This window comes from Lampetra planeri, chromosome 52 (genome assembly GCF_965212315.1).
Source record: "Lampetra planeri chromosome 52, kcLamPlan1.2.h2, whole genome shotgun sequence".
NCBI lineage: Eukaryota > Metazoa > Chordata > Hyperoartia > Petromyzontiformes > Petromyzontidae > Lampetra > Lampetra planeri.
Window position 1 is genome coordinate 6555607 of NC_136158.1, and position 25922 is coordinate 6581528.

General features: G+C 51.9%; 1 protein-coding gene across 3 annotated transcripts; it reads left to right on the forward strand.

Annotated features, from left to right (window-relative positions):
- Positions 1 to 214: 214 nt before the first annotated feature.
- Positions 215 to 24650, forward strand: LOC144734675 (glutamate--cysteine ligase catalytic subunit-like). 3 transcript variants are annotated; one of them, XM_078616967.1, is made up of 17 exons: positions 215 to 589; positions 1982 to 2198; positions 6453 to 6565; positions 8569 to 8751; positions 10007 to 10117; positions 11662 to 11720; positions 11878 to 12014; positions 12624 to 12698; positions 13267 to 13383; positions 15181 to 15319; positions 17158 to 17273; positions 18428 to 18520; positions 19022 to 19126; positions 21228 to 21309; positions 22348 to 22427; positions 23132 to 23252; positions 23729 to 24650. In XM_078616967.1, the coding sequence occupies exons 1-17, from the start codon at positions 579 to 581 to the stop codon at positions 23923 to 23925; spliced, it is 1956 nt and encodes a 651-aa protein (XP_078473093.1). In that variant the 5' UTR covers positions 215 to 578; the 3' UTR covers positions 23926 to 24650. The 3 variants fall into 3 exon arrangements, with proteins under 3 accessions (XP_078473093.1, XP_078473095.1, XP_078473094.1); XM_078616969.1 differs by having other exon boundaries at positions 468 to 589; positions 1893 to 2198; XM_078616968.1 differs by having other exon boundaries at positions 514 to 589; positions 1805 to 2198.
- The last annotated feature ends 1272 nt before the right edge of the window (positions 24651 to 25922 follow it).

The window sequence follows — 25922 nt, forward strand, 5'->3', positions numbered from 1 at the left end:
TATTAAAAGTATATTTAATTAAGTAGAACGTGTTGTCTATACTTATTTAAAGTTGCGCATTTTGATGTGACGTCACATATCTCAACAGACCCCTCCCCATCTTCGCACATCGTCGCAAATGTCCCCCCTAGGTGCGTGACGTCATTTATGGACGGCCCCATACCGGTAACATTTGCGTATTTATGCTCGCTGTGGGAGAATGCAAACTGAAGATCCCCGTGTCAGGGATGGAACCCAGGTTCCCCTGTACGTGAAGATCGCGTGTGAGTCACCGTGACACCCTGCGGGGGAGGGTGTGATAGTAATGGTAGTGGTTGAAACCCTTCTCCTGCACACTGCAAACAAAAAATTAACTCGGCACGTTTGAGGTTGAGTGCATCCTGACCGCCTGCAGATGGTCAGGGCACGTCATCGTGATTGTTATCTGTTGGTATGCGCGTGAGGTGTGTGTTCGTGTGTGCGACTCCCCGTGGCGCTTCACCTGGCTAACGCTGCCAATAAAAGCGAGAGAGAGACGCAGGGAGAGGATTATGAGGAAGAGGAGACGGCGGCGGTGGTGGTGGTAGTGACGACTCTGGATGTTGGCCAGGTGAGAGACGGGCGAGGCGGGGAGAGACACGGGGTCACCCCGGGTGCGTGGCACCACCTAGGGAGAGCGCAAGGGACCTCTCTGGCTCTCGCGCACCGTGCAAACGACGCACGCGAACACACTGCACATCAACATTTGCGCATCAACACCTCCATATGCACGTGAACGCATACGCGCGATAATACACACACACACACGTATACACATGAACACACGTGCACACGAGCACATCAACACGAGCACATATCACATCAACGCACACACGTGAACACACAGACGTTCACGCGAACATGCACAATAGGCGCTGATGAGTGAACAATGTGGCGAACTTGTGGCTAATAAGTTTAGTTTTGCCCACTTGGCAGCGGCTTCTCTCTACAATGTCTCGGAGTTCATTACCGCCTTTTAAAATCCTTTATATTAAGTTCACTTGCTTGCTTGCGCGCTTACGACCGTGCAAATCTTTCGGTCGTTTTGTAACCCACTTCCCGTGATCCAATCGAGCTGACATTTTGCACACAGACTCGTTGTGCGTGACAATTTATTTTCGTGAAAAATTTTTTCCTAAATTTTACACTTTTTAGGAAAAAATAAATTATATTTAATTACCAATTGCTTAATGGTGGCAGGCAATCATCTGACCCATAGGTGGCAGCCATCTCAAGCCAGAGGACGAGAGGACTCTAGCCGCCACGCATATAAAGGATTTATAGTGAAAAACTTTGTATTTACGGGTTAATTTTTTATCTCCCAATAAGAGTGTGTGAGAAGTGTCTTCTAATGTCGCTGTGATTAACATCAGTGCCTCTTGTTCTAATGGGTTCACGCATATGTCCTGATATTTGTTTTATATGTAACTCTCGCGTGGCTGTTCCACACTCACCTCACTCACCTCATCACACTCCCTTACCCTCACCTCATCACACTCCCTTACCCTCACCTCATCACACTCCCTTACCCTCACCTCATTACACTCCCTTACCCTCACCTCATTACACACCCTTACCCTCACCTCATCACACGCCATTACCCTCACCTCATCACACTCTCTCACCTCGTCTCGGTTCCGCAAGTCGTCTTTAACCTCATCAACGTCTCTCTGAATCTCATCGCCTCCCCTCACCTGCTCTCACACCCGCTCGTCACTCACCTCATCTCGCCATCGCTCCCCTCCCTCCACCAAACCTCGTCGCTCACCTCATCGTCTCTCCCTAGCCCCATCGTCTCCCTCATCTCGTCACTCACCTCATCCGCCTCCACCTCATCAACTCACCTCGTCGCTGACCTCATTGTCTCTCCTTAGCCCCATCATCTCCCTCATCTCGTCACTCCCCTCATTCTCCCTCCACCTCATCAACTCACCTCGTCACTCACCTCATCGTCTCTCCCTAGCGCCATCATCTCCCTCATCTCCTCCCCTCTTCACCCGCCCTCCACCTCGTCGCTTCACCTCGTCACGAGGATGGGGCCGCAACTGACAGGCACGACGCTGCGCTGGAGCGACGTGAAAGCGCTCGCGGGGTTTGTGCGTGAACGCGGCCTCCAGCAGCTCGTGCGGATCCTCGCGCGGCGGGGACACGGGGACTACCCGCTCCTCTTTGGCGACGAGGTGAGAGCGACGAGGTGGTGAGTGAGGAGACGAGGTGAGAGAGACAATGTGAGAACGATGAGGTGAAGAGTGAGGGGACAAGGGGATGAGTGAGGCCTGTGAGGGGACGAGGGGATGAGTGAGGCAATGGGGTGATGAGTGAGGCAATGAGGTGATGAGTGAGGCAATGAGGTGATGAGTGAGGCAATGAGGTGATGAGTGAGGCAATGGGGTGATGAGTGAGGCAATGAGGTGATGAGTGAGGTAATGAGGTGATGAGTGAGGCAATGGGGTGATGAGTGAGGCAATGAGGTGATGAGTGAGGCAATGGGGTGATGAGTGAGGCAATGAGGTGATGAGTGAGGCAATGAGGTGATGAGTGAAGCAATGAGGTGATGAGTGAGGTAATGAGGTGATGAGTGAGGCAATGGGGTGATGAGTGAGGCAATGAGGTGATGAGTGAGGCAATGGGGTGATGAGTGAGGCAATGGGGTGATGAGTGAGGCAATGGGGTGATGAGTGAGGCAATGGGGTGATGAGTGAGGCAATGAGGTGATGAGTGAGGCAATGAGATGATGAGTGAGGCAATGGGGTGATGAGTGAGGCAATGAGATGATGAGTGAGGCAATGGGGTGATGAGTGAGGCAATGGGGTGATGAGTGAGGCAATGGGGTGATGAGTGAGGCAATGGGGTGATGAGTGAGGCAATGAGGTGATGAGTGAGGCAATGGGGTGATGAGTGAGGCAATGGGGTGATGAGTGAGGCAATGGGGTGATGAGTGAGGCAATGAGGTGATGAGTGAGGCAATGGGGTGATGAGTGAGGCAATGAGGTGATGAGTGAGGCAATGGGGTGATGAGTGAGGCAATGGGGTGATGAGTGAGGCAATGGGGTGATGAGTGAGGCAATGGGGTGATGAGTGAGGCAATGGGGTGATGAGTGAGGCAATGGGGTGATGAGTGAGGCAATGGGGTGATGAGTGAGGCAATGAGGTGATGAATGAGGCAATGGGGTGATGAGTGAGGCAATGGGGTGATGAGTGAGGCAATGAGGTGATGAGTGAGGCAATGGGGTGATGAGTGAGGCAATGGGGTGATGAGTGAGGCAATGGGGTGATGAGTGAGGCAATGGGGTGATGAGTGAGGCAATGGGGTGATGAGTGAGGCAATGGGGTGATGAGTGAGGCAATGGGGTGATGAGTGAGGCAATGAGGTGATGAATGAGGCAATGGGGTGATGAGTGAGGCAATGGGGTGATGAGTGAGGCAATGAGGTGATGAGTGAGGTAATGAGGTGATGAGTGAGGCAATGGGGTGATGAGTGAGGCAATGAGGTGATGAGTGAGATAATGAGGTGATGAGTGAGGCAATGGGGTGATGAGTGAGGCAATGGGGTGATGAGTGAGGCAATGAGGTGATGAGTGAGGCAATGAGGTGATGAGTGAGGCAATGAGGTGATGAGTGAGGCAATGGGGTGATGAGTGAGGCAATGAGGTGATGAGTGAGGCAATGGGGTGATGAGTGAGGCAATGAGGTGATGAGTGAGGCAATGGGGTGATGAGTGAGGCAATGGGGTGATGAGTGAGGCAATGAGGTGATGAGTGAGGCAATGGGGTGATGAGTGAGGCAATGGGGTGATGAGTGAGGCAATGGGGTGATGAGTGAGGCAATCGGGTGATGAGTGAGGCAATGGGGTGATGAGTGAGGCAATGGGATGATGAGTGAGGCAATGGGGTGATGAGTGAGGCAATGAGGTGATGAGTGAGGCAATGAGATGATGAGTGAGGCAATGGGGTGATGAGTGAGGCAATGAGATGATGAGTGAGGCAATGGGGTGATGAGTGAGGCAATGGGGTGATGAGTGAGGCAATGGGGTGATGAGTGAGGCAATGGGGTGATGAGTGAGGCAATGGGGTGATGAGTGAGGCAATGAGGTGATGAGTGAGGCAATGGGGTGATGAGTGAAGCAATGGGGTGATGAGTGAGGTGATGAGTGAGGCAATGGGGTGATGAGTGAGGCAATGAGATGATGAGTGAGGCAATGGGGTGATGAGTGAGGCAATGAGGTAATGAGTGAGGCAATGGGGTGATGGGTGAGGCAATGGGGTGATGAGTGAGGCAATGGGGTGATGAGTGAGGCAATGGGGTGATGAGTGAGGCAATGGGGTGATGAGTGAGGCAATGGGGTGATGAGTGAGGCAATGGGGTGATGAGTGAGGCAATGGGGTGATGAGTGAGGCAATGGGGTGATGAGTGAGGTAATGGGGTGATGAGTGAGGCAATGGGGTGATGAGTGAGGCAATGGGGTGATGAGTGAGGCAATGAGTTGATGAGTGAGGCAATGGGGTGATGAGTGAGGCAATGGGGTGATGAGTGAGCCAATGAGGTGATGAGTGAGGCAATGAGGTGATGAGTGAGACAATGGGGTGATGAGTGAGGCAATGGGGTGATGAGTGAGGCAATGGGGTGATGAGTGAGGCAATGAGGTGATGAGTGAGGCAATGAGGTGATGAGTGAGGCAATGGGGTGATGAGTGAGGCAATGGGGTGATGAGTGAGGCAATGAGGTGATGAGTGAGGCAATGGGGTGATGAGTGAGGCAATGGGGTGATGAGTGAGGCAATGGGGTGATGAGTGAGGCAATGAGGTGATGAGTGAGGCAATGGGGTGATGAGTGAGGCAATGGGGTGATGAGTGAGGCAATGGGGTGATGAGTGAGGCAATGAGATGATGAGTGAGGCAATGGGGTGATGAGTGAGGCAATGGGGTGATGAGTGAGGCAATGGGGTGATGAGTGAGGCGACGAGGAGATGAGTGAGAACGACTAGGTGAGAGAGACGAGATGACGAGAAAGCAAGTGAGCGCGGTGATGAGGCGACTGAAAAATCAAGTGAGAGGCCGCGGCGATGAGATTATTTAGGGGACGAGGTAAATGAGACGAGGTGATAAGACAAGGTGAGAGGATGAGGTCAGCGTGAATTGACGAGGGTGTATCTGAGGTGATGAGGTGGGTTTCCAGTTGCCTCTATGTCCAGGCAGCAGCGGCAATTACAATTTACACGCCTGTGCCTTGGGCCCATTCCAGCGTGACTTTGTGAGTGATCATTGACATCAAGGCCGTCATTATAATAGATATTGGGAGGGACACTTTCCCCCCCAATATTCAAAAATGCTCAAAATGCCCCCCCCCCCCCCATATATATATAAAAATGCGATGCTATGTAAATAAAAACAACAATTTGCTAAACCATGGCCACAATATCTGGACTTGTCTTCATATAAATCAATGCATAGATTTCTGTTTATATGATTGCGGTTGTACTTTATTAATCTCTAATCCCAAACATTGCATACAATGAAACAAGAAATGGTAAAAAAAGTTAAAACAAAGCAATGTAATACAATACACTATTAGACATTATTGTAAAAAATAAAGTCCATCCCATGTGGTAGTGAATTTTTTTATATTTCTAGGCAGGAAATGGCAGGAAATTCGTTTTAAAAACAATTCTGGGTTGGGAGCCCCAGACCCCTGGACGATTTGGTCCCCCCCAATGTTGACTCCATGGCTACGGCCTTGGTTGACATCGAATGCTGCTGAGGCACAGTCGGTAGATGGTGGTTGATCGCTCACACCAACTTTATCCCGTAGTCTGTGAAGCCTGTACAGGGAGGCATCGTTGCCATCGGCGGTAGTTCGATTCCCGCTCACGGACAATACCGGTGACGATTGTCCGAACCGGTCCTGGGCTTTCCCTAGGTCGACTCAGCCTCAAATGAGTTACCTGGTGCGGTGTGTAAACATCGCCACTGGGGAGACAAAAGCGGCCGGGTTTGGTGCTGGCCACCCACTCCCTCGTGTGCCGTGCCGGCCTTCATAGGTGCTGCTCGCTAACAGCACTTGCCCCTACAGTCTGTTAAGGCTATACGGGGTGATCTTTGAAGGTAGTGATGATGGTGCTTGTGGAGCTGGTGGTGGTGCTGGTCGTATGTTGAACTTCTGTCGCAAGCTTGTCGCACAGGGGGGAAGGTGCGCGGGCGGGGAGGGGGGCAATTCAACACAAAATAATAATAAACAAAACACAATCAAGCAACGAAAAAACTCGTCGTTTTACTTCTAGGGCCACAGTTTTACTGACGAATGTGTTTGTTGATATTTTCAGTCTGAAAGGGGCATCGGCTTGGCCGTGCCGCTGTTTCCTCCCTCCACCTCTCCGTGTCCCCCTCCTCTCTCCGTCTCCGAATCCTCTCTGCGTCTGCCCCCGTGTGAGCTGGCAGGTCGAGTACATGCTCGTCTCCTTCGATCACGTGGCTCGCAGGGCCCGACTCCTGTTCAACGCAGAGGAGCTGGCCAACGACTTGAGAGCCATGGACGAGGAGGCGAACCCGGGGTGAGACTTCCTCCTCCTCACCCTCCTCCTAACCCTCCTCCGCTCCCTGCCACGTGCTCACGGGAGAGTGGCCGTGCCCCAACGGCCCCAAGACGTTTGTCAAACCCAACACTTTGCGTAAATTGTGAGAATTCCCCTCGGGGGAGTGGCAGGAGGAATGCACCCTCCTCCGCACCCTGCCACGTGCTCACGGGAGAGTGGCCGTGCCCCAACGGCCCCAAGACGTTTGTCAAACCCAACACTTTGCGTAAATTGTGAGAATTCCCCTCGGGGGAGTGGCAGGAGGAATGCACGCAGGGTGGAGACATTCTTTGAGTCTTTCGGTAATCTTCTTGGTTCTTTCGGTAAAGTCACGTAGAAGGGAAGTAATAAAATAATAAAAATAAAACATAACAAAAAGAAATATCAGACTCTGCCTTCTCGACAGACATGTTCTCCACCTGAAGACGGCTGCTTGCGTTGTGGCCGAAGCGTCGTGAGAATTATTTTGTTATGTAATATTTTTATTATTTTATTACTTCCCTTCTACGTGACTTTACCGAAAGAACCAAGAAGATGAATCCATGCAGTCACGAAAGCTTTCAATCGAAATCTTTCGGTAATCTTGACTTAAAGCTTTCGTGAATGCAAGAATTCGTATTCTTTGAGTCTTTCAGTAAATGTTGACTTAAAGCTTTCGTGAATGCAGGAATTCATATTCTTTGGGTCTTTCGGTAAAGTCAAGTAGATAGTTTTTTTTTCCCTACTGATCACGATCGCTTGTGTTGTGATCGAAACGTCGTAGTTTTTTGCTATTTTCTCTCAAACCTATCAACGTGACTTTACCGAAAGACCCAAATAATATCTTTCGGTAAAGTCACGTAGATAGGTTCAAAGAAAATAACAAAAAACTACGACGTTTCGATCACAACACAAGTGATCGTCATCAGGAGGAAAAAAAAGGAGGAGAGCTGCTGAGGCAGACTGTTTTGAAGGTTATCAAAACGTGACAATATTAACCAAACGAACAGGCACATTGCACCAAAGACAAGGACGAGAGGAGTTGAGCGCCTAGGTGGAAGCGAACACGGTCGAGCGAAGGCACCCAACCATCACGGGAACTGCCAGTTCATGAGTGGGTCACATGGTACGCTCCCGCCGTCTGCTTCAAAGGGGACGCTAAAGGTCTCGTGACGTCTTTTGCAGGAGGCCCGTTGTGTATCAGCATCCAAGGGGATGTCACGGTGGCTAGAAGATGTTAACTATCTCGCCTGGTGTACAGGAGGTCATGGGTTCGATCCCGACCTTGACGCCTGTTGTGTATTTGGAGTTTGCATATTCTCCCTGTGGTGGCGTGGATTTTTCTCCAGCTTCTCCCCGGTGTTTCCCTCCACATTTACCAACATGGGTTTAGTGTATTTGGCTGCTATACATTTCCACATGATAACCCACCTCGTTGAGCTATCATTTGTGGCCAGGTCGCTTCTGAAAAGAGCTATACAGCTCAGTGAGCCTTACCTGGTAAAATCAAAAAATAGTTTAACAGTTTTAATTTTGCCTATTTTGAAGAAAAAAAATACCCGCAAAATTACATGCATTGGAATATACATATCAATCATCTCCACCCATGACAATATGGCAGGACTCCACTTAAAGAGAGTAATTTTTATGTCGGTGAGATTTCCTTGCACGTACAAACAAGCAGGATGATCAGCTACATCATGGGACCTCCTTTGCCAGTACCAAAATATACTAATAGGGTTTTCCCCCTTTTTTCTGGCAACAAAACTGACACCTTTTGCAAGGAATCATGTTTACATTAACCACAATACTTGCAGTCAAATGCAAACAAAAAACAATACTTTTTTTTTGACTGCAAGTATTGTGGTTAATGTAAACATGATTCCTTGCAAAAGGTGTCAGTTTTGTTGCCAGAAAAAAGGGGAAAAACCCTATTAGTAAGCAGGATGAAGCAAAGCAACAATAATAACAATAACAATGGTAATATCCCTTCCATGCGGCAGGCACCCGTCGCGGTGGCACCTGGAGTTTAGCAGCTACATGCTGGAGGGGATCCCAGCGCAGCCGTACGGAGGCTCCATGGCCGAGCTGACGAGCGTGGAGACGAGCATGAGGCTGCGGCGGAGGGACGTGTTGGCTCGGCTGCACGCGAACGAGACGATATGCTCCCTCACCGCCTTCCCCAGGTGAGAGGGTGCGTCGTTGGAGTCTCTCTCCTCTCAGGAGAAGAAGTAGGCACCTGCGTGCAAGCTCACCCCCTTTGTATGTATGTGTAGTGTCGTAGGTATCTTCTCCCTTGTTGAGGCTTGTGTGTGTGTGCGGGTGGCGTGCGGCGCACACGCTTAGCCGGAGACGAGGTAGTCGCAGGAGGCACCGTCCTTCCTTTATTAGGGGCCGTCCATAAATGACGTCACGCGATTTTGGACGATTTTTGACCCCCCCCTCTTCGTTACACGACGTCACAAAAAGTCAGACCCCCCCCCTCAAATATGACGTCACAAAGCTATGCCCCCCCCCCCCCCCAAAATAAAACATGCTTCAAATCGCTTTAAACTATTGTCATTGTAGTGCGTATTTAATGTGGCGCTGCACTCTGATGTTGTAAGACAGGCATGTCCAAAGTCCTCTCTCTCTCTCACGACCACGCTGCTGTACGACCCGGCCCAGACACGACCCTGGCAGTGTTGCATCGACAGCATCGACCGAGAAAGCCAACTACTGTCCGGCCGCGCCGACAGCGGCGACTATGAGACGAGTCCACTCCCAGAACTATCAGCCCGGGGCTCTCGCTCTCCGCTGCTTTTATTCCCCTCGGCCCGGCTTGGCTCCGCCCTAGCCGCGCCTCCCTTCTCGAACCCACCAGAGGGTTCCAGGGGCCTCCCCACGAGGTCTACCGTGACCCTTGACCCAGTTCCTCCGCCCTGCCGGCACACACACCATGTATATGTTCAACGGCGTGTGCGCTAAGTGTCTACCTGCAGTTGCAGCTGCTGTACAGCAGTCAGCGCTGTGTCACTACATATGTATGTTGAACTTCTTTCGCACTGAACGCAGCCAACCGTGCTAATCGAAGTGTGCGGGGGGCGGGGGACAACAAACTAAACACAGCATTTTGAAAGAAAATTCCTTTTTAGATCTACATTTAAAAGCACGAGGCCCACCCAGATGTTCCCAGAAGCCCGACACAGAATGCCACGTGGGGAAGGGGGGGGTGTCCGCGAATTGACCGCGTGGAACATTCGCCCTCGTTTCTCAGTTTAAAAAAAAAACTAAAAATGAAGAAAATGTTGCAGCCCTGGGCGTCGCTGTGAAGATGTCGGTTCAAACGGGGAGGGGCAGCCTGCATGCCGCGTATCGCTGGCTCGCCCGCGTCCACGTGCGCTGACTCACCTTTGCGTGCCCCCCCCCCCCCCCCCCTGTGTGTGGCTCCTGTTGACGCAGACTCGGCTGCCCGGGTTTCTCTCAGCCTGAGTTTGTGCCCCAGCACCGAGACGGAATATTCACGTCACTGTTCTTGCCGGACGAGGCGATCGTCGGCCACGCACGCTATACGTGAGTGTGTGTGGTGAGTGTATGAGTGTGTGTGGTGAGCAGTGGCGGCTCCTGCAAAATCTCTCAGGGGGGGCAAATGTCTGGATGATTGATAAGGATAAGGTCTACCCATGCAAAGGATAAATTAACAGCTTAAGCATGTAAAGGCAACTTCACATCTTTAATATTAATGAAAAATAAAGTGACTCTTACAATACATCTTGTTTGTTTTTATACTCACTATTAAAACAAACCACTCAGGTTTATTTTATTAAAGATTCCACTAGGTGGCGACAAATTATATTGTTGGATGAAACGTGCTTACGTATGATGACGTAAGCACGTATGATGACGTAAGCACGTTAGGGCGAACCCATAGAGAATGCATTGCAGCGCCCCCGTTCGAAAAAAAACATCTTTGAATGTAAGTCTATGGGACCACTCGGGGCGATTCTCAGCTGGAGGGAAATCGCCCAAAAAGAGGCGGTACTCCACAGAACGTAGCATGACGCTGATTGGACTATATCCAGCGGCACAGTGACGGCTAGCGTGACTCTGTGGTTGAATGACATTGGTGGTGCGTCGCCCAATCGCCCTAATGAAGAAACCGCCCCTGGTGGTGAGTGTATGAGTGTGTGTGGTGAGTGTATGAGTGTGTGGAGTGAGTGTATGAGTGTGTGTGGTGAGTGTATGAGTGTGTGTGGTGAGTGTATGAGTGTGTGTGGTGAGTGTATGAGTTTGTGGAGTGAGTATGTGAGTGAGTGCGTGAGATCTGGACAGGGGCCGTCTACAAATGACGTCACGCGATTTTGGGTGATTTCTGACCCCCCCCCCCCTTCGTCACACGGTGTCACAAAAAGTCAGACCCCCGCTCAAATATGACGTCACAAAGCTCTGCCCCCCCCCAAAAAAAAAACATGCTTCAAATCGCTTTAAACTATTGTCATTGTAGTGCGTATTTAATGTTCCGCTGCACTCTGATGTTGTAGGAGAAAACATTTCTTAAAAAGTCTATTTAATTAAGTAGAACGTGTCGTCTATATTTATTTAAAGTTGCGCATTTTGATGTGACGTCACATTTCTCAAACCCCCCCCACCCTCGTCACACATCGTCACAAATGTCTGACCCCCCCCCCCAGGTGCGTGACGTCTTTTATGGACGGCCCCACAGTGGGGGGAGCGATAGTATAGTAGCGGTCAGCGCGCTGCGCTACTGAACCCAGTTAGATTCCCACTCATGGTCAACACGAGTGACGATTATCTGAACCGGTTCTGGGCCTCCCCTAGGTCGACTCAACCTCAAACGAGTACTTGGGAGTAAACTAAATCTACGCAACCACGGGGACAACATGCAATTCCAAATATACAGACGGCAGCATCGGGATCGAACTCCACAACCTCGTGTATACCAGGCGTGGTAGTTAACATCTCATAGCCACCGTGGCACCCTGGGATAGACGTCAGGGGGCAGGGAATGCCGATGTTGCGGGGGTACCATTACGGAGGGCCATTGCATTCATTTGAAATTCACAGGGACGTCGTTTTTTGTCGTCTCTCGCCCGCAGCGCGCTTGCGAGGAACATCCGCGAGAGGCGAGGAGAGAATATCGTGGTGAACGTACCGAGTGGGTATCATTCAAACCAGCTGCCCCCCCCCCCCCACCCCCTTTCTTTTCCCTTTCACTTGCAACGTTCAACAACAGGAGTATGTGCTCTGCGCTTCAAACCTCGCTTCTCCCCCTCGTCTACCACCCCCACACCCCCCCCCCCCCCCCCCCCCAGTCTTCAGGGACAGAAACACTCCATCCCCATTCATCGACAAAATCCCGGACGGTGACGAGGAAGCGGCCATCGCGGTGAAGGCCGACCACATATACATGGACGCGATGGGATTCGGCGCGGGAAACTGCTGCCTCCAGGTAGAGTTTAAAAATATATATATTAAACTATTGCCAGGCATTTCACATCGGTGTAGGAAGTTGAATCTCAACTATTTGTTTTCTAATTACGAAACATATTTCATGATAAGAAGGCCCACTGAGCTAGGTAGCTCTTTCCAGAAGCGACCTGGCTATCACAAATGATAGCTCGACGAAATGGGCTCATCATCATCATCATCGTCGTGATGCAGCAGCCAAAGACTCTGAACGTGCGATGATGATTCTAAATGTGGAGGGGAAAAGCCGGAGGGCCCGGAGGAAAAATCCACGCGACCACGAGGGGAGAACATGCAAACTCTAAATATACAGGCGTCAGGGTCAGGCTCGAACCCACAATCTCCTGTACACCAGGCGAGGTAGTTAACATCTCCTAGCCACTGTGGCGCCCCAGTTAGACAAGCCTACCCCCCTCGGGGCCCACTCATGTCCACCGCGGGATTTGCAAAATCCCACAAACTGGCTTACCACACGAAAACGATCTGAAACATTCGTCGCGTGCACAGATTTCATTCACTCTCACGCACACGGAGAGAGGCGAGAGAGAGAATGATCAATACTGCTTCGGAAGCTTTCTCTTTTGCGTCACAGGTCACAATGCAGGCGAGAAACATAGAAGATGCGCGACATATCTACGATCAGCTGGCTCTTCTATGTCCCATCATGGTGAGTGAGTGTCAGTGAGTACAGCTGCCTGCTCTGTCCCATCGTGGTTAGTGCCAGTGAGTACAGCTGGCTGCTCTCTGTCCCATCATGGTGAGTGAGTGTCAGTGAGTACAGCTGGCTGCTCTGTTCCATCGTGGTTAGTGCCAGTAAGTACAGCTGGCTGCTCTCTGTCCCATCATGGTGAGTGAGTGTCAGTGAGTACAGCTGGCTGCTCTCTGTCCCATCATGGTGAGTGAGTGTCAGTGAGTACAGCTGCCTGCTCTGTCCCATCGTGGTTAGTGCCAGTGAGTATAGCTGGCTGCTCTCTGTCCCATCATGGTGAGTGAGTGTCAGTGAGTACAGCTGGCTGCTCTCTGTCCCATCGTGGTGAGTGAGTGTCAGTGAGTACAGCTGGTTGCTCTGTCCCATCGTGGTGAGTGCCAGTGAGTACAGCTGGCTGTTCTCTGTCCCATGGTGAGTGAGTGTCAGTGAGTACAGCTGGCTGCTCTGTCCCATCGTGGTTAGTACAGCTGGCTCCCTCCATCATCGGCGAGTACCATCTGAGTGCGTGCGCTCGCCCCTCCTGCAGATGGCCCTCAGCGCCGCCGCCCCCTTCTACCGGGGGCTCGTGTCGGACGTGGACTGCCGCTGGAGCATCAACTCCGTCGCATGCGACGACCGCACGCGACAGGAGAGAGGGCTCGAGGTGACGATTATAATCCTTTTTTTTACTCCGCCAAATGCATTCTCTCCCCCCTCTGATCACTCTCTCTGTGTTCACGATGGATATTCCGACACCCCCCCCCACCCCCGTTTAAGAGAGCGGCTCCCGCGAAAGCGAATATCACAGAACTATCGCTGAGATCCCCACTTCAAAGTGCCATCTGGTCCAGCGCTCTTTCACTTGTGCGTTGCACGGCAGCCAAACCGGTATTTTCATTTTATTTTCGGAGCTGTAATTCTGCAAAAACCAATTAAAAATGTTCTTTCTATTTATTTTTATTGAGGCAATGTGCAGACCCGACACATTACGTTGTGACGCGCGTGTACACATACCATCAGCATAAGCCAAGGGAGAGAGGGATATAAACGAAACACAGCTGACATAAAGAAAAGAAAAACATAGAAGGCGGCCTCAATGAGAATTTTGTATTTCCACTCCTTCGATTCCGGCTCCCGTCTAATCTGCGGTGGTTATACTCCTTATCCTCAGCCGTGGTGACCTCTTGAACTTTGCAACAATCTTTCAGGCTGCACGACATCTATGGAGCCGCATATTGCAATGGGGGTTTAAGTTCTGTCACTGAAAATCTTCCTGGTTGCTGGTGACTGGAGTAGGGGGCACGTGACGAGCCACAGCCGTAGTGATGAGAGATATCCTGGATATTTCTTTCATTTTTGGGTGCATTTGTAAACAATAGCCATATACGACATTATTATATCTAATCAGCATATTCATTGGTTCACTGCAGCTAAAAGACTCAGTCCTACAAGGCGTGTGGTGAAGTTAGGAGATGGACCATATACGCTCGGCATTTGGAGGCCGAGAAGACCAGAATCAGTGATTTTCGCCGATGTGTTCAGGGCAGGCAGTTTTATAACCGGACAGCAGAGTGAAGCAGAGCTTCTGTCCAGGGAGCAATGTTCTGGAAACCTGGGGGGAGGCAAGGGATTGCCGGGATCAGAAACATCTTCTGGATCGACAACCCAGACAGGCCCCCTGGCTGAATTCAAGCCCTGACTTGCCAGTGCTTCCTGTTTCGCGTCTGTTAATGGATCACTTTGACAACGCTTGAAATCTCGTGACCTCGTGACATTTCGCGGACAAACGGTGCTCGCCGGTCACTCGAGTCGGTGACCTGCGATCGCAGGCGTCGCTGCTAAACACCGCGTCGCAGTTAACTCTCCAGGGGGAGTGCGTATGTGCTCGCGAAAATCCGTGACTACATTTGAAATAATAATATATATAATAACGCATTGTTTCCTAGGCACCGGGTTTATCGCCATTTGTTTTTTGCAGCCTTCGGTTGTCGTGGCCATGAGGGGCCGTCCATAAATGACGTCACGCACCTAGGGGGGGAGGGTCAGAAATGTGTGACGATGTGTGACAAGGGAGGGGGGTTTGAGAAATGTGACGTCACATCAAAATGCGCAACTTTAAATAAATATAGACAACACGTTCTACTTAATTGAATAGACTTTTTAAGAAATGTTTTCTCCTACAACGTCAGAGTGCAGCGGAACATTAAATACGCACTACAATGACAATAGTTTAAAGCGATTTGAAGCATGTTTTTTTTTGGGGGGGGCAGAGCTTTGTGACGTCATATTTGAGCGGGGGTCTGACTTTTTGTGACACCGTGTGACGAAGGGGGGGGGGGTCAGAAATCGCCCAAAATCGCGTGACGTCATTTGTAGACGGCCCCTGAGGCGTGAGCATTGAGCTGGCGCCGCTGATAATCTTCACAATCAATGTGTCAATCTGCGCATCTCCCCCTTGCAGCCCCTGACGACGTGCAAGTGGCGAATCCCCAAGTCGCGGTTCAACTCCATCGAGAGCTTCCTGTCGCCCGGCGGAGCGAAGTTCAATGACTTGGAGCTGCCCAAGGACGAGGACGTCCACCTGCAGCTCCTGGACGCAGGCACGGAAGTTCTCCACCACCACGCTCACCTCCACCACCACTCTCACCTCCACCACCACGCTCACCTCCACCACCACGCTCACCTCCCCTGCTTTACTCACCTCCCCTGCCGTACTGGCCACTCACCTCCCCTTCCGCGCTCACCTCCCCCTCCCCTCTCACCTTCCCCTCCGCACTCACCTCCCCCTCCGTGCTCACCTCTCCTCTCCTTCACTCTCACCGACCGTGAATTGGGGTTATGGATTAATCGCACTTGCTGTGAAACACCGAAGGTTTTTTTGACCTGCCGTGCCGGTTCTACTATCAGCTGCTCCTCACTGGTCGAGGACACGTAACTCGGTGCTGCGTGACCACAGGCATGCGGGCGAGGGGACCCTGATACGTCACATCGATTGTGATGGGGCTGAGTAGGCCTCGGCAATGTAAGGTAAAAGGTAAAAGCAACGAGCCTACCTTTACCCTACCTTTTACCCTTACCCCATACAAATTACCCGATTACAGGGTAATTACTGGGGGACTACACATGAAAAAGGTTTATAACGGTATATGCTAGGTAGAACGCTTTATCAATATAGAATACTCTCGATGATTCCAATTTTACACGCTTGTTGTTGTCGTTGGTGTTGTCGTTGTTGTATCCTCAAATCTTTTTAACCCACTTCCCAATATGGTATCGACTGAAAACTTTGTATACTTTTGTCATACTGATGACAATAATATATTCTATCATAAAAAAATTAAAATATATATTTTTAAACATTATTTTTTATATGTTATGTTTCGGCTTGGGTCTAATTGTCCACGGTCAACTGACGTTGGCTGTAAATCACCACGGTCCCTTACGTTATGGCAAGCTTCGGGGCCACTTCCTGGAGTCGTGGAGTTCTGCCATTACTAGTACATTACATAAAAGCGTGTTTAAAAAAGTTTTTTAAAATATTATTTATTAAATGGAAACCACGGACTGCGCCACGGAGCTTTTAGTGGTAAACAAGGTACCGTATTTACCGGGTAATACTTCGCGCTACCTTTGGCATGTCGACACCTTTACCCTTTACCTTTACCCTTTTACCCGGTAAAAAGGGTAAATTACCTTACCTTGCCGAGGCCTAGGGCTGAGTGCGTCACCTGGCTGGTGTCCCTTGCAGGCCCCCACTTCTCCATCCCCTCCAGCTCTCCCCTCTTCGCTTTTTAAACTGGTTCAGGCCATAATAGAGGGCGTTTATTGGATATACAGCCAATTGGTAAGGGTTGTCACTTAAACAAAACGTACCAATTCGTTACTCGTTCAGCACACCGGTTGTGTGTTGGAGAGTAAACCCCACAAGATTTACAATTCTCGTACTGTGACATTTCGTTGCTAATTCCAGGAGGAATTAAGACCGAAACAGGAGGAATTCTCCACATTTCTGGCTATCGCCTGATGAAGCTGGTTGTAATTGTTTTATTTTTTGATTCGTCAATGCAAAGTGTTTTTATTCTTATTCGAGTGACATGCAACGTGCGTGTGCGTGAACTGTGTGTGCACGTGGAGAAGCGGTCGTCTAGCAGTTGGCATGCTGCTCTACGAAACTAGCGACCAGTGATGATTATCTGAACCGGTCGTGGGCCTCCCTTAGGTCGACTCAGCCTCAAATGAGTACCCAGTGCGGTGTGTAAACTTCGCTACTGGGGACGTGGTGTTGGCCACCCACATCCCTCGTGTACCGTTCCGGATGTCATTTGTGCTCTCTTAACAGCGCTTGCTCCCAGCAGCGTCTGTTCAAGGCCACACGGGGGGGGGGGGGGGTGGGGGGAGATCTTTGTATTTTTGCATGAGCCGTGCCTCTGGCCTGCAGGCATCGATCCGCTGCTCGCTCGGCACTTTGCTCACGTCTTCCTCCGCGACCCCCTCGTGATACTCTGGGAGAAGATCTACGCCGACGACGATGAGAACGAGGACTACCACTTTGAAGTGAGACATCCGCACACCACTGCCAATGTACTTTATGAATATTAATATTATTTCGCTTGTTTACCCATAAAAGCCTCGCCTGGTCCAAAGAAGATTTTTCAGGAGGGTGCCGCCAATTTTCGCATATGGTGGGGGTTGCGATATTGCTGCAGCTGCTTCTGTTTGATGCTAATTTGAGTAATTTGCAGGTAATTTTTCAGCATTGGGATGTTGTTTGGCCAATGACGTTTTAAGCTGCGGAATGAAACTGGAGAACCCGTAGGAGACCCGTAGAGAACAGGGGGCAAAAGCACACACAAAGTCTTCCACGCAGAAAGGTGCCCGAGTCAGGAATCTAACCCAGGCCTCTTCCTACTGTGATATACAACTGTAATGCGAGCGTATGCGAGGTTTCGCCGCTCAGCTCTGGGCCAATCGGACGGCCCGGAGTACTGGGGGCGGGGCCCAGTTAGGTGGGCGTATGGGAAGGTCCGCCGCCCACCTCCAGTCCAATCGGATGCCCGGATGATCAGGGGCGGAGCCTAGGGGCGGAGCCGGGGGGGGGGGGCGCTAAGTGAAGGGCGTGATCTGGAAGGTTCGGAAAGGGCGTGGTGGAAGGTGGAGACGGGATGACGTGGGAGGGGAATATAAGGGGGGATCCGGAAGAGGCTCGGGGCAGTTGGGATAGACTCGAAGTGGGACCACGTCGAGCCGTGGGAGGTCTCCGGCACCATCGGCCACGTGGCTGGAGACGGCTCCAAGCACACCGTCAGCCAGCGGTGTGCGGGAGTGCAACTGACGGAAAGAGCGTGCGGGGCGCGCCAGTGGAACAGCCGGTCCACAGTCGGGACCGGCGGGGTGTGAGCGGCATAATAAGAATAAAGACAGAGATGGAGACCAAGCTGTGTGTCGTCATAGTCCTTTATTACACAAGTGCGTTACTACCGATCTGCCCTGCCGACCCCCGAATTCCCCATTCGCGGTGTCCGTAGCTACCAGTCGCGTGCCAGCCTAACCGGCGACCCCGTAAAAATATTCCGTGAGAAGTGAAAGCCAGACTGGAGCACAGCCTGCGAGAGATCTGGCGCGTGTCTTCCGTGATCGTGGCCGCTGACCGGAGCGCCTGTCCCGTGCATGTGCATGCGTGCGTGCGTCCGTGTGCGTGTGCGTTACAGTGCATCCAGGGCACATGCTGGCAGACATTGCGCTTAAAGCCTCCACCGCCGAACACCAACATCGGGTGGCGCGTCGAGTTCCGGCCGATGGACGTAAGTCTCTCCGAGAGGGCCACGCGGATTATACGCTGAGGTGGAGTCATACCGAGATGCCTCTGAGCTTGGGAAAGGAGGTGATGATGGGAGGAGGGAATTTCAAAGTGGAGCAGTGCGTGGGAAGGAGCAAAACGAGAAGCGTTGTGACCCCGCAGTGTGGTGAGTGAGTGGGTGAGTGAGTGAGTGGGTGATTGAGTGTGTTGTTGTTGTTGTCACATGCAGTGTGGTGAGTGAGTGGGCGATTGCGTGGGTGGGCAAGTGTTGTTGTTGTCACATGCAGTGTGGTGAGTGGGTGAATAAGTGAGTGGATGAGTGAATGGGCGATTGAGTGGGTGGGCGAGTGTTGTTGTTGTTGTCACATGCAGTGTGGTGAGTGAGTGGATGAGCGTGTGAGTGAGTGGACGACTGAGTGAGTATGCTGTGACATGCAATCGTGGTGGTTGAGCAGAGTGCGGGTGAGATGAAGCAGCCAGACCGAGTGCCCAGCGTGTGGTGTAGGTGCAGCTCACAGACTTTGAGAACGCGGCCTACGTGGTGTTCGTGGTGCTGCTCACGCGCGTCATCGTCTCCTATGGCCTCAACTTCCTCGTGCCGCTCTCCAAGGTAAGGAGCCGCGTCCCTTCCCACCGGCCGCGCGAGCGCCGCCGGGAGGTCCGTCCTGGTCGCATTGCAACCCGGCCACTTGTATATAGGCTGGCGCAAGTGGTAGCGCTTGTGCCTAGGAGTAAGAATGTCCTGGATTCGATTCCCGACTCGGGCACGTGTGATCGCTGCCGCGAGGCTCGATCTGGTCGCATTGCAACTCGGCCGCATATGTATAAATGATAGCGCAGTGGTAGCGCTGGAGACATCGTTTCTTTCACGGATCCACACATTTTTTTTAACTGAACGGCGGAAACAGGAAGAGGAAAATCTTGATTTGAAGCTTTCGTGACTGCAGGAATCCATATTCGTTAGTTCTCTCGCGGCAACGTGACTTTACCGAAAGAACCGAAGAGTAGGGAGAGGAAAAGTGGGAACGGTGGAAACAGCACGACGCTGCAGCCAGACTTCTTAACCCGGTTCCACCCAGCCACTCTTGCCGGACACGTGCCCGAGCTGCGGGAGAATCTGTCAATCATCTGTCAATCCCACATCCGTCTCTTCAGTCATCTTGGGGCCCACAGAGAATCCGACTTTTCTATGGAAGACAATTATCCTCGATTGCGACGGATAGCCTATGATTATGGTAGAGGTTGTGCCTCGGAGTAAGAATGCCCTGGGTTCTATTCCAGACTTGGGTACCTTCATCAGTGGATTCTGTTCTGCATGGGTTTCCTAAACGGGTTCTCTGGTTTCCTCCCATAGCTAAAACTAACAGACCTCCACACACAATGTAGCTTGTACGGTAGTCCATCGGTTAACAGTGATACCTAGTTAACGGTTTTTGCGGTGAACGTTTCACCTCCCATAAGGACCCCATTGTTTCAACTCACGTTAACATTGTGACTAACGGTACGTTTGCGTTACGCACACCGCTCCCCACAAAGATCCCCCCTATAGCCTTAACAGACTGTAGGGGCAAGTGCTGTTAGCGAGCACCTATGAAGGCCGTAACGGTACACGAGGGGGTGGGTGGCCAGCACCACGCCCGACCGCCTTTGTCTCCCTAGTCGCAATGTTTACACACCACACCAGGTACTCACTTGAGGCTGAGTCGACCTAGGGGAGGCCCGGGACCGGTTCGGATAATCGTCACCGGTGTTGTCCGTGAGCGGGAATCGAACCCGTGTCGCCGGGTTCATAGCGCAGTGCGCTAACCGCTACACTACCGCTCCCCACACGCACACGCACACACACGCGCGCACACACGCGCACACACGCGCACACACGCGCGCACCTTCATGAAACTCCCGGTGCCGCTCGCGCTGCAAGGTTGCCATCTCCTGGCTTTACCCAGGGTATGTCAGTGCAGCAAGTGAATTCATTACTATATGTATTCCATCTGTAACCTCCCCCCCTCTCCCCCCCGTTCGCACACGGTGGGTTTTCTCCGGGTGTTCTGCTTTCCTCCCACGTGTAGAAACACACGTTCATAGAGTTGGCCTAAGCATCCTAATACGGGAACTCCACTTGCGAACGAAGTTTAGGTTCCAGAAGTCTGTTCGTAAATCGATTTGTTCGTAAGTCCAACTTTACTCCCACCGATTCCGAATCCGTTGTACGGCGTGTACACTAAATACGGGGAATGGCTTCAAAAGTTGAATAATCTTCTGTAGCTGTAGATGCCACTGTGTTCTTCATGCTCTGTAGATGTAGATGCCACTGGTTCTGCAGATGCAGATGCCACTGGTTTTTTATGTTCTGCAGATGTAGATGCCACTGATTCTTCATGTTCTGTAGATGTAGATGCCACCACTGCCATCTCTTGCACAGCGGTTGAGCTTACGACTGTTCGGTGCGTTTGTATCTCTGAAAGTTCGTAAGTCGAATGTTCGTAAGTAGAGAAGTCCCTATATTGGACCTCAGAGCTTGGGCAATTTTTAGCACCGGGCTCTGGTTCCATCGCCCCTGAATGTTATGAGAACTGTGCAGCGCGTTACAAATGTGTGCGATTTTTTTTACTTTGCTACTTTTTTATTGCCTCTCTCAAGCACCTTTGGCGCAAAAGGTTGCCACCTGAATGTTCGGCATGTGCCTGACCGCCAATTCTCTTCCACCGCAGATAGATCAGAACATCAAGAAGGCGCAGAAGAGGAACGCGGTGCTGGAGGAGATGTTTTATTTCAGGAAGGACATTCAGGCAGGCAAGTCGAGCCATTACAAATCATACGTTGTCTTTTTTTTTCTCACAACTTTACCCTGATTGAGCTCTCGGTGTCGAGTCACGAGATGAAGAATCCATTCAGAAATCTCACGTGGCAGTGACCCCCCCCCCCAATCCCCGTGTTAGAGAACAGCCCACAGAAGTTAATATCCCGGAACTATTTTTGAGATCCCTTCTGCATATGACCTCCGGGTCATACGGTAGGGGGCAGCACTCGCTCCGCTGCCGACAGAAATGTTTGTCACATGGCAGTCAAAGTGATATTTTACGGATACGAACCTCCTGGTTACACCAGCCCACTGGGGATTTTTGTGACCGTCCGTCGTGCATCCAAAAATGGGGTGGGGCTGGGTGGAGAGGGGAGGGTGGGGAGGGGCTGGGTGGGGAGGGTGGGGAGGGGCTGGGTGGAGAGGGTGGGGAGGGGCTGGGTGAGGAGGGGAGGATGGGGAGGGCCTGGGTGAGGAGGGTGGGGAGGGGTTGGGTGGGGAGGGTGGGGAGTGGGAGGGGTGGGGCTGGGTGGGGAGGGGCTGGTCACCCCGTAGTGCCCTTATAAAACTCAACGTTTAACCTACTCACGCCGGCTTGTGTCCGCCCTCACAGTCGGCCATATTTGCGGAATACACCACGCCGCCGTTGACCCTGGCCATTGACCGAGCAACCCAACGTTCCTACCAGCTCCCTCCGCAGGAATGTGTTAAGTCTCACAACTGGAATTTGGCGAAGTTAAGTGCAGAACCAAATTTTACGTCATGGATTTAGTCATTTTTGAGAAATCATTGTTGACCGGGCTGAGATCATCAACTCACCGCACTTGAGAACCCGGTTTGATCACAGGCGGACATTGAACCCCGGATTGGGACCCAGGGTCTCAGCAGTGCCTGGTCAGCCACTCTGACCTCCGGGCCACCGATCCGGGCCTCCTGACAACCCGAGCCTTCACCCGACCCTGCCCTGCGTGTTTGTGCGCGTCACACGCACCATCAAACTGCCGTGTGCCGTTTCTTTTTTTTGCGACCAGAGATGGACGCTCCCCCAGCGGACGGCACCGAGTCCGAGGTGGGGATCCTCATGAGCATTGACACCATCATCAACGGCAAGGTGGGCAACCCGGCGGGGCAGTGCGCACGACCATCCTCGCAGTGTCAGGCCCCGCGGACTCTTGCAGCATCGCGCTCACCCTGTGCCGTCCACCGCCGTGGCGGTCCAGAACGCCGCAACAAATCGACGCGTTTCAACGTCTCGTTGCCGCCGTTTTGTGCGATGGTGTAGTGGTCGGCGAAATCTGAACCAGTTTTGGAGACTCCGCCACGCTCCCAACGTGCCCATAAAAAAAACCCCACGCTGGCATATGTGACGTATGGTAAAAGCCCCCATGACTGTGTGGGGAGGCCATCATCAAGCGGTGGATTGACGGTTGTCAATTATGATTAGAGCTCATCGTCCCCCAGTGATCACGTGAGCTGCCTTCAAGCGTTCAGCTCCACTCAGAGCAGTCACTCGCACTTCCCGTGCAGCAGACCGGCTCGCCACTTCCCAGTTGTGGATCCATCCCACATATCATCATCAGCCATGATCAATCCACTGCTGGATGCAGGCCTCCCCCACGGCATTGCCATCTGTCGCCATCCTATGATGCAACAAAACGACGTGACAAGCCTGGTGAGAGTAGCACTATTAAACTGAAGGCTGTAGCTGACACTGCTGCTATGGTGTGGTGTGGTGCGGTGTGATCAGTTGTCATGTGGTGTGCTGTGCTGTGCTGTGGTGTTTACGGTGTGCTGTGGTGTGCTGTGCAAGCACAGGTCGGGGTGTTCCAGGGCCTCGTCCCCATAGTCTACAGCTTCCTGGAGGACATGGAGGTCGACGTTGAGACTCGGTGCACGATCTCCCACTACTTGGAGCTCATCAGCAAGCGCGCGTCCGGTGAGTGCGCTCCAGGGGAGCACCGCCCCTTCTCCAAGTGCAAGCGACGATGAGTCCTGACCTCGTGCAAACCTCATCGTCGGTGCCCGACAGACAATTCCGGTGTTGGAATGGCAGCCATAAGCGGGGACTCAACCGAGGGGATGATGACTGCGGATTGTTGATGGCCGGGAGCGTAGAAGCGGGAGCGTAGTACAGTACAATTGAATCTGGGTACACTGCCCTCTGCTGCCGACGACGTAACACCGCAGGAGCCTGTAACGCCTCGGCGTGCGCGGCGGTCTAACATCCAGGCGCTCTCCGGGCTCATAAATCTTGCTCGGGTTGCGCGGTGCGACGAGCCCGGGCACTTTACGCGCGCGAGAGTCTCCGCGCATCGCTACGCGCATGGGAGCCGTCGTCGTCGTCGTCGTCTCCGCCTCCTTTGCCACCGCCGACGCCGTGGTGACCGCGCGCGTCTCGTTGGTTTCACCCAGGGGAGCTGGGGACGACGGCCCAGCGGCTGCGCGCCTTCGTGAGCGGCCACCCCGACTACGCGCACGACAGCGTCATCTCGGAGCGCGTCAACTACGACCTGCTGCTGCGCTGCGACGCCCTGGCGCGGGCGCAGCCCCACGGCCACGGCACGGACCCCTTGCACGAGCTCAGCCACGGTGCTTGCCAGACCGGCTAGCTTACCTCGCTCACCACGCTCACATCGCACGCCACGCTCAGCGCACTCACCACACTCACCTCATTCGCCACGCTCACCTCGCTCAACACACTCACCTTGGTCACCACGCTCGCCACGCTCACCTCGCTCGCCACAATCACCTCGCTCACCGCACTCACCACGCTCACCGCACTCACCACGATCACAATGCTTACCACGCTCACCTTGCTCCCTGCACTCACCTCGCTCCTTGCGCTCACCACGCTCACCACACTCTGATAAACCCACAGGCGAGCGCCAGGTCACCCCAGGACAGCAGGGACCCTGTGGCATGTGGGCCAGATGGGGGCCATGCTTTGTTTTCGCGTGGCCCATCACTTCACTTCATATCAATTAATTGTTTTACGGGGCGCTTCACGTCACATAATTGTGCAGACGTACTCTTTGGAGGCAACACATTCATTGATACCAACACAAAGGGGTAACTGCCCCTTCACCAGATAACAACCAATGGTGATGGACCACCAGGCTAACTGCACTAATCACACTGGAGTAGCTACAACGGACAGGACCCCAGCTTGGGTCCAGGTCCACGTGTTGGTGACTGTAGAAAAGGCATGTCCAAAGTCCGGCCCGCGGGCCAATCACGGCCCGCGGTCAGATTTCATACGGTCCGCAGCTTCGGTCTTATAATGTGTTATTTATGGCTCGCTATCTCTGTCAGAATAAATAAATCATAAAACTTCCTCCTTCCGCCACACGGTGGCAGCACCATTCTAATGAGCCTTTGGCTTTGCATACGTGCCGCGAACCCTTCTCGAATTATTTCTGCCATGGCGACTGCAAAAAAAAAGCGAAAAGTTGACAGTGAGGGCCGCCGCTTTCAGGAGCGGTGGGAATTACAATACTTCTTCACAGGAAATCGAGGCAATTGTGTTTGTCTAATTTGTAAAGAGACGATTGCCTTGTTTAAGGATTTCAACGTAAAGAGACACTACAAAACTAAATATGCTACAACATACGACAAGCTAACAGGGAGTGACCGCGCTGAAAAAGTGAAGCAACTTTGTGCTGCTCTGGCATCGCAACGGCGATTCTTCACGCGGGCCTGTGAGTCAAAGGAAAACTTCACCAAAGCCAGCTACGAAGTGGCCATGTTAATAGCTAAACATGGCAAACCTTTTACTGAAGGTGCATTTATCAAAGACTGTGTCATGAAAATGGTGGAGAACATTTGCCCCGAGAAGAAGCAAGAATTTATGAATGTTTGCCTGGCACGCAACACTGTGGCACGGAGAGTTAAGGACATATCGTCAGATATTCAGAGACAACTGGGGGACAGGGGAGTGGCTTTTGATTATTTCTCATTAGCCTGCGATGAAAGCACCGATGCATCTGACACTGCACAACTACTTATTTTTTAAAGAGGAGTTGATGACAACATGAACGTACCAGAGGAGCTGCTTGACCTCAAAATCCTTAAAGGGCAAACCAGAAGAACAGATTTATTCGTTTCTGTTTGTGAAGCTGTTGATATGAAACTACCATGGAGTAAAGTTTCTTGGATCATTACCGATGGTGGCATGGTGCACCTGCCATGGCTGGTGAGCGAAGTGGATTGTCCACACTGATCTGCAATAAAGTCAGCGAAGAAGCAGGCAACGCTTTTAAACTTCACTGTATCATTCACCAGCAGGCTCTCTGCGCCAAACATCTCAAATTTGACGAAGTTATGAAACCAGTGGCAAAGGCAATCAATTATATTCGCTCTAAAGCTCTATACCACTGACAGTTTCAGCAGTTCTTGCGTGACATCCAGGCTGAATACGGTGACGTAATATATCACAACGATGTGAGGTGGCTAAGTCGGGGGTCCGCACTCCAGCGATTTTTCTCTCTCAAAGAGGAAATTGGACATTTTTTGGGTGAGAAGGGACAACCAATGGAAGAACTGTCCGATCCTGTATTGTTGGCAAATCTGGCTTTTTTGGTTGACATAACAAAGGATCTGAATGCGC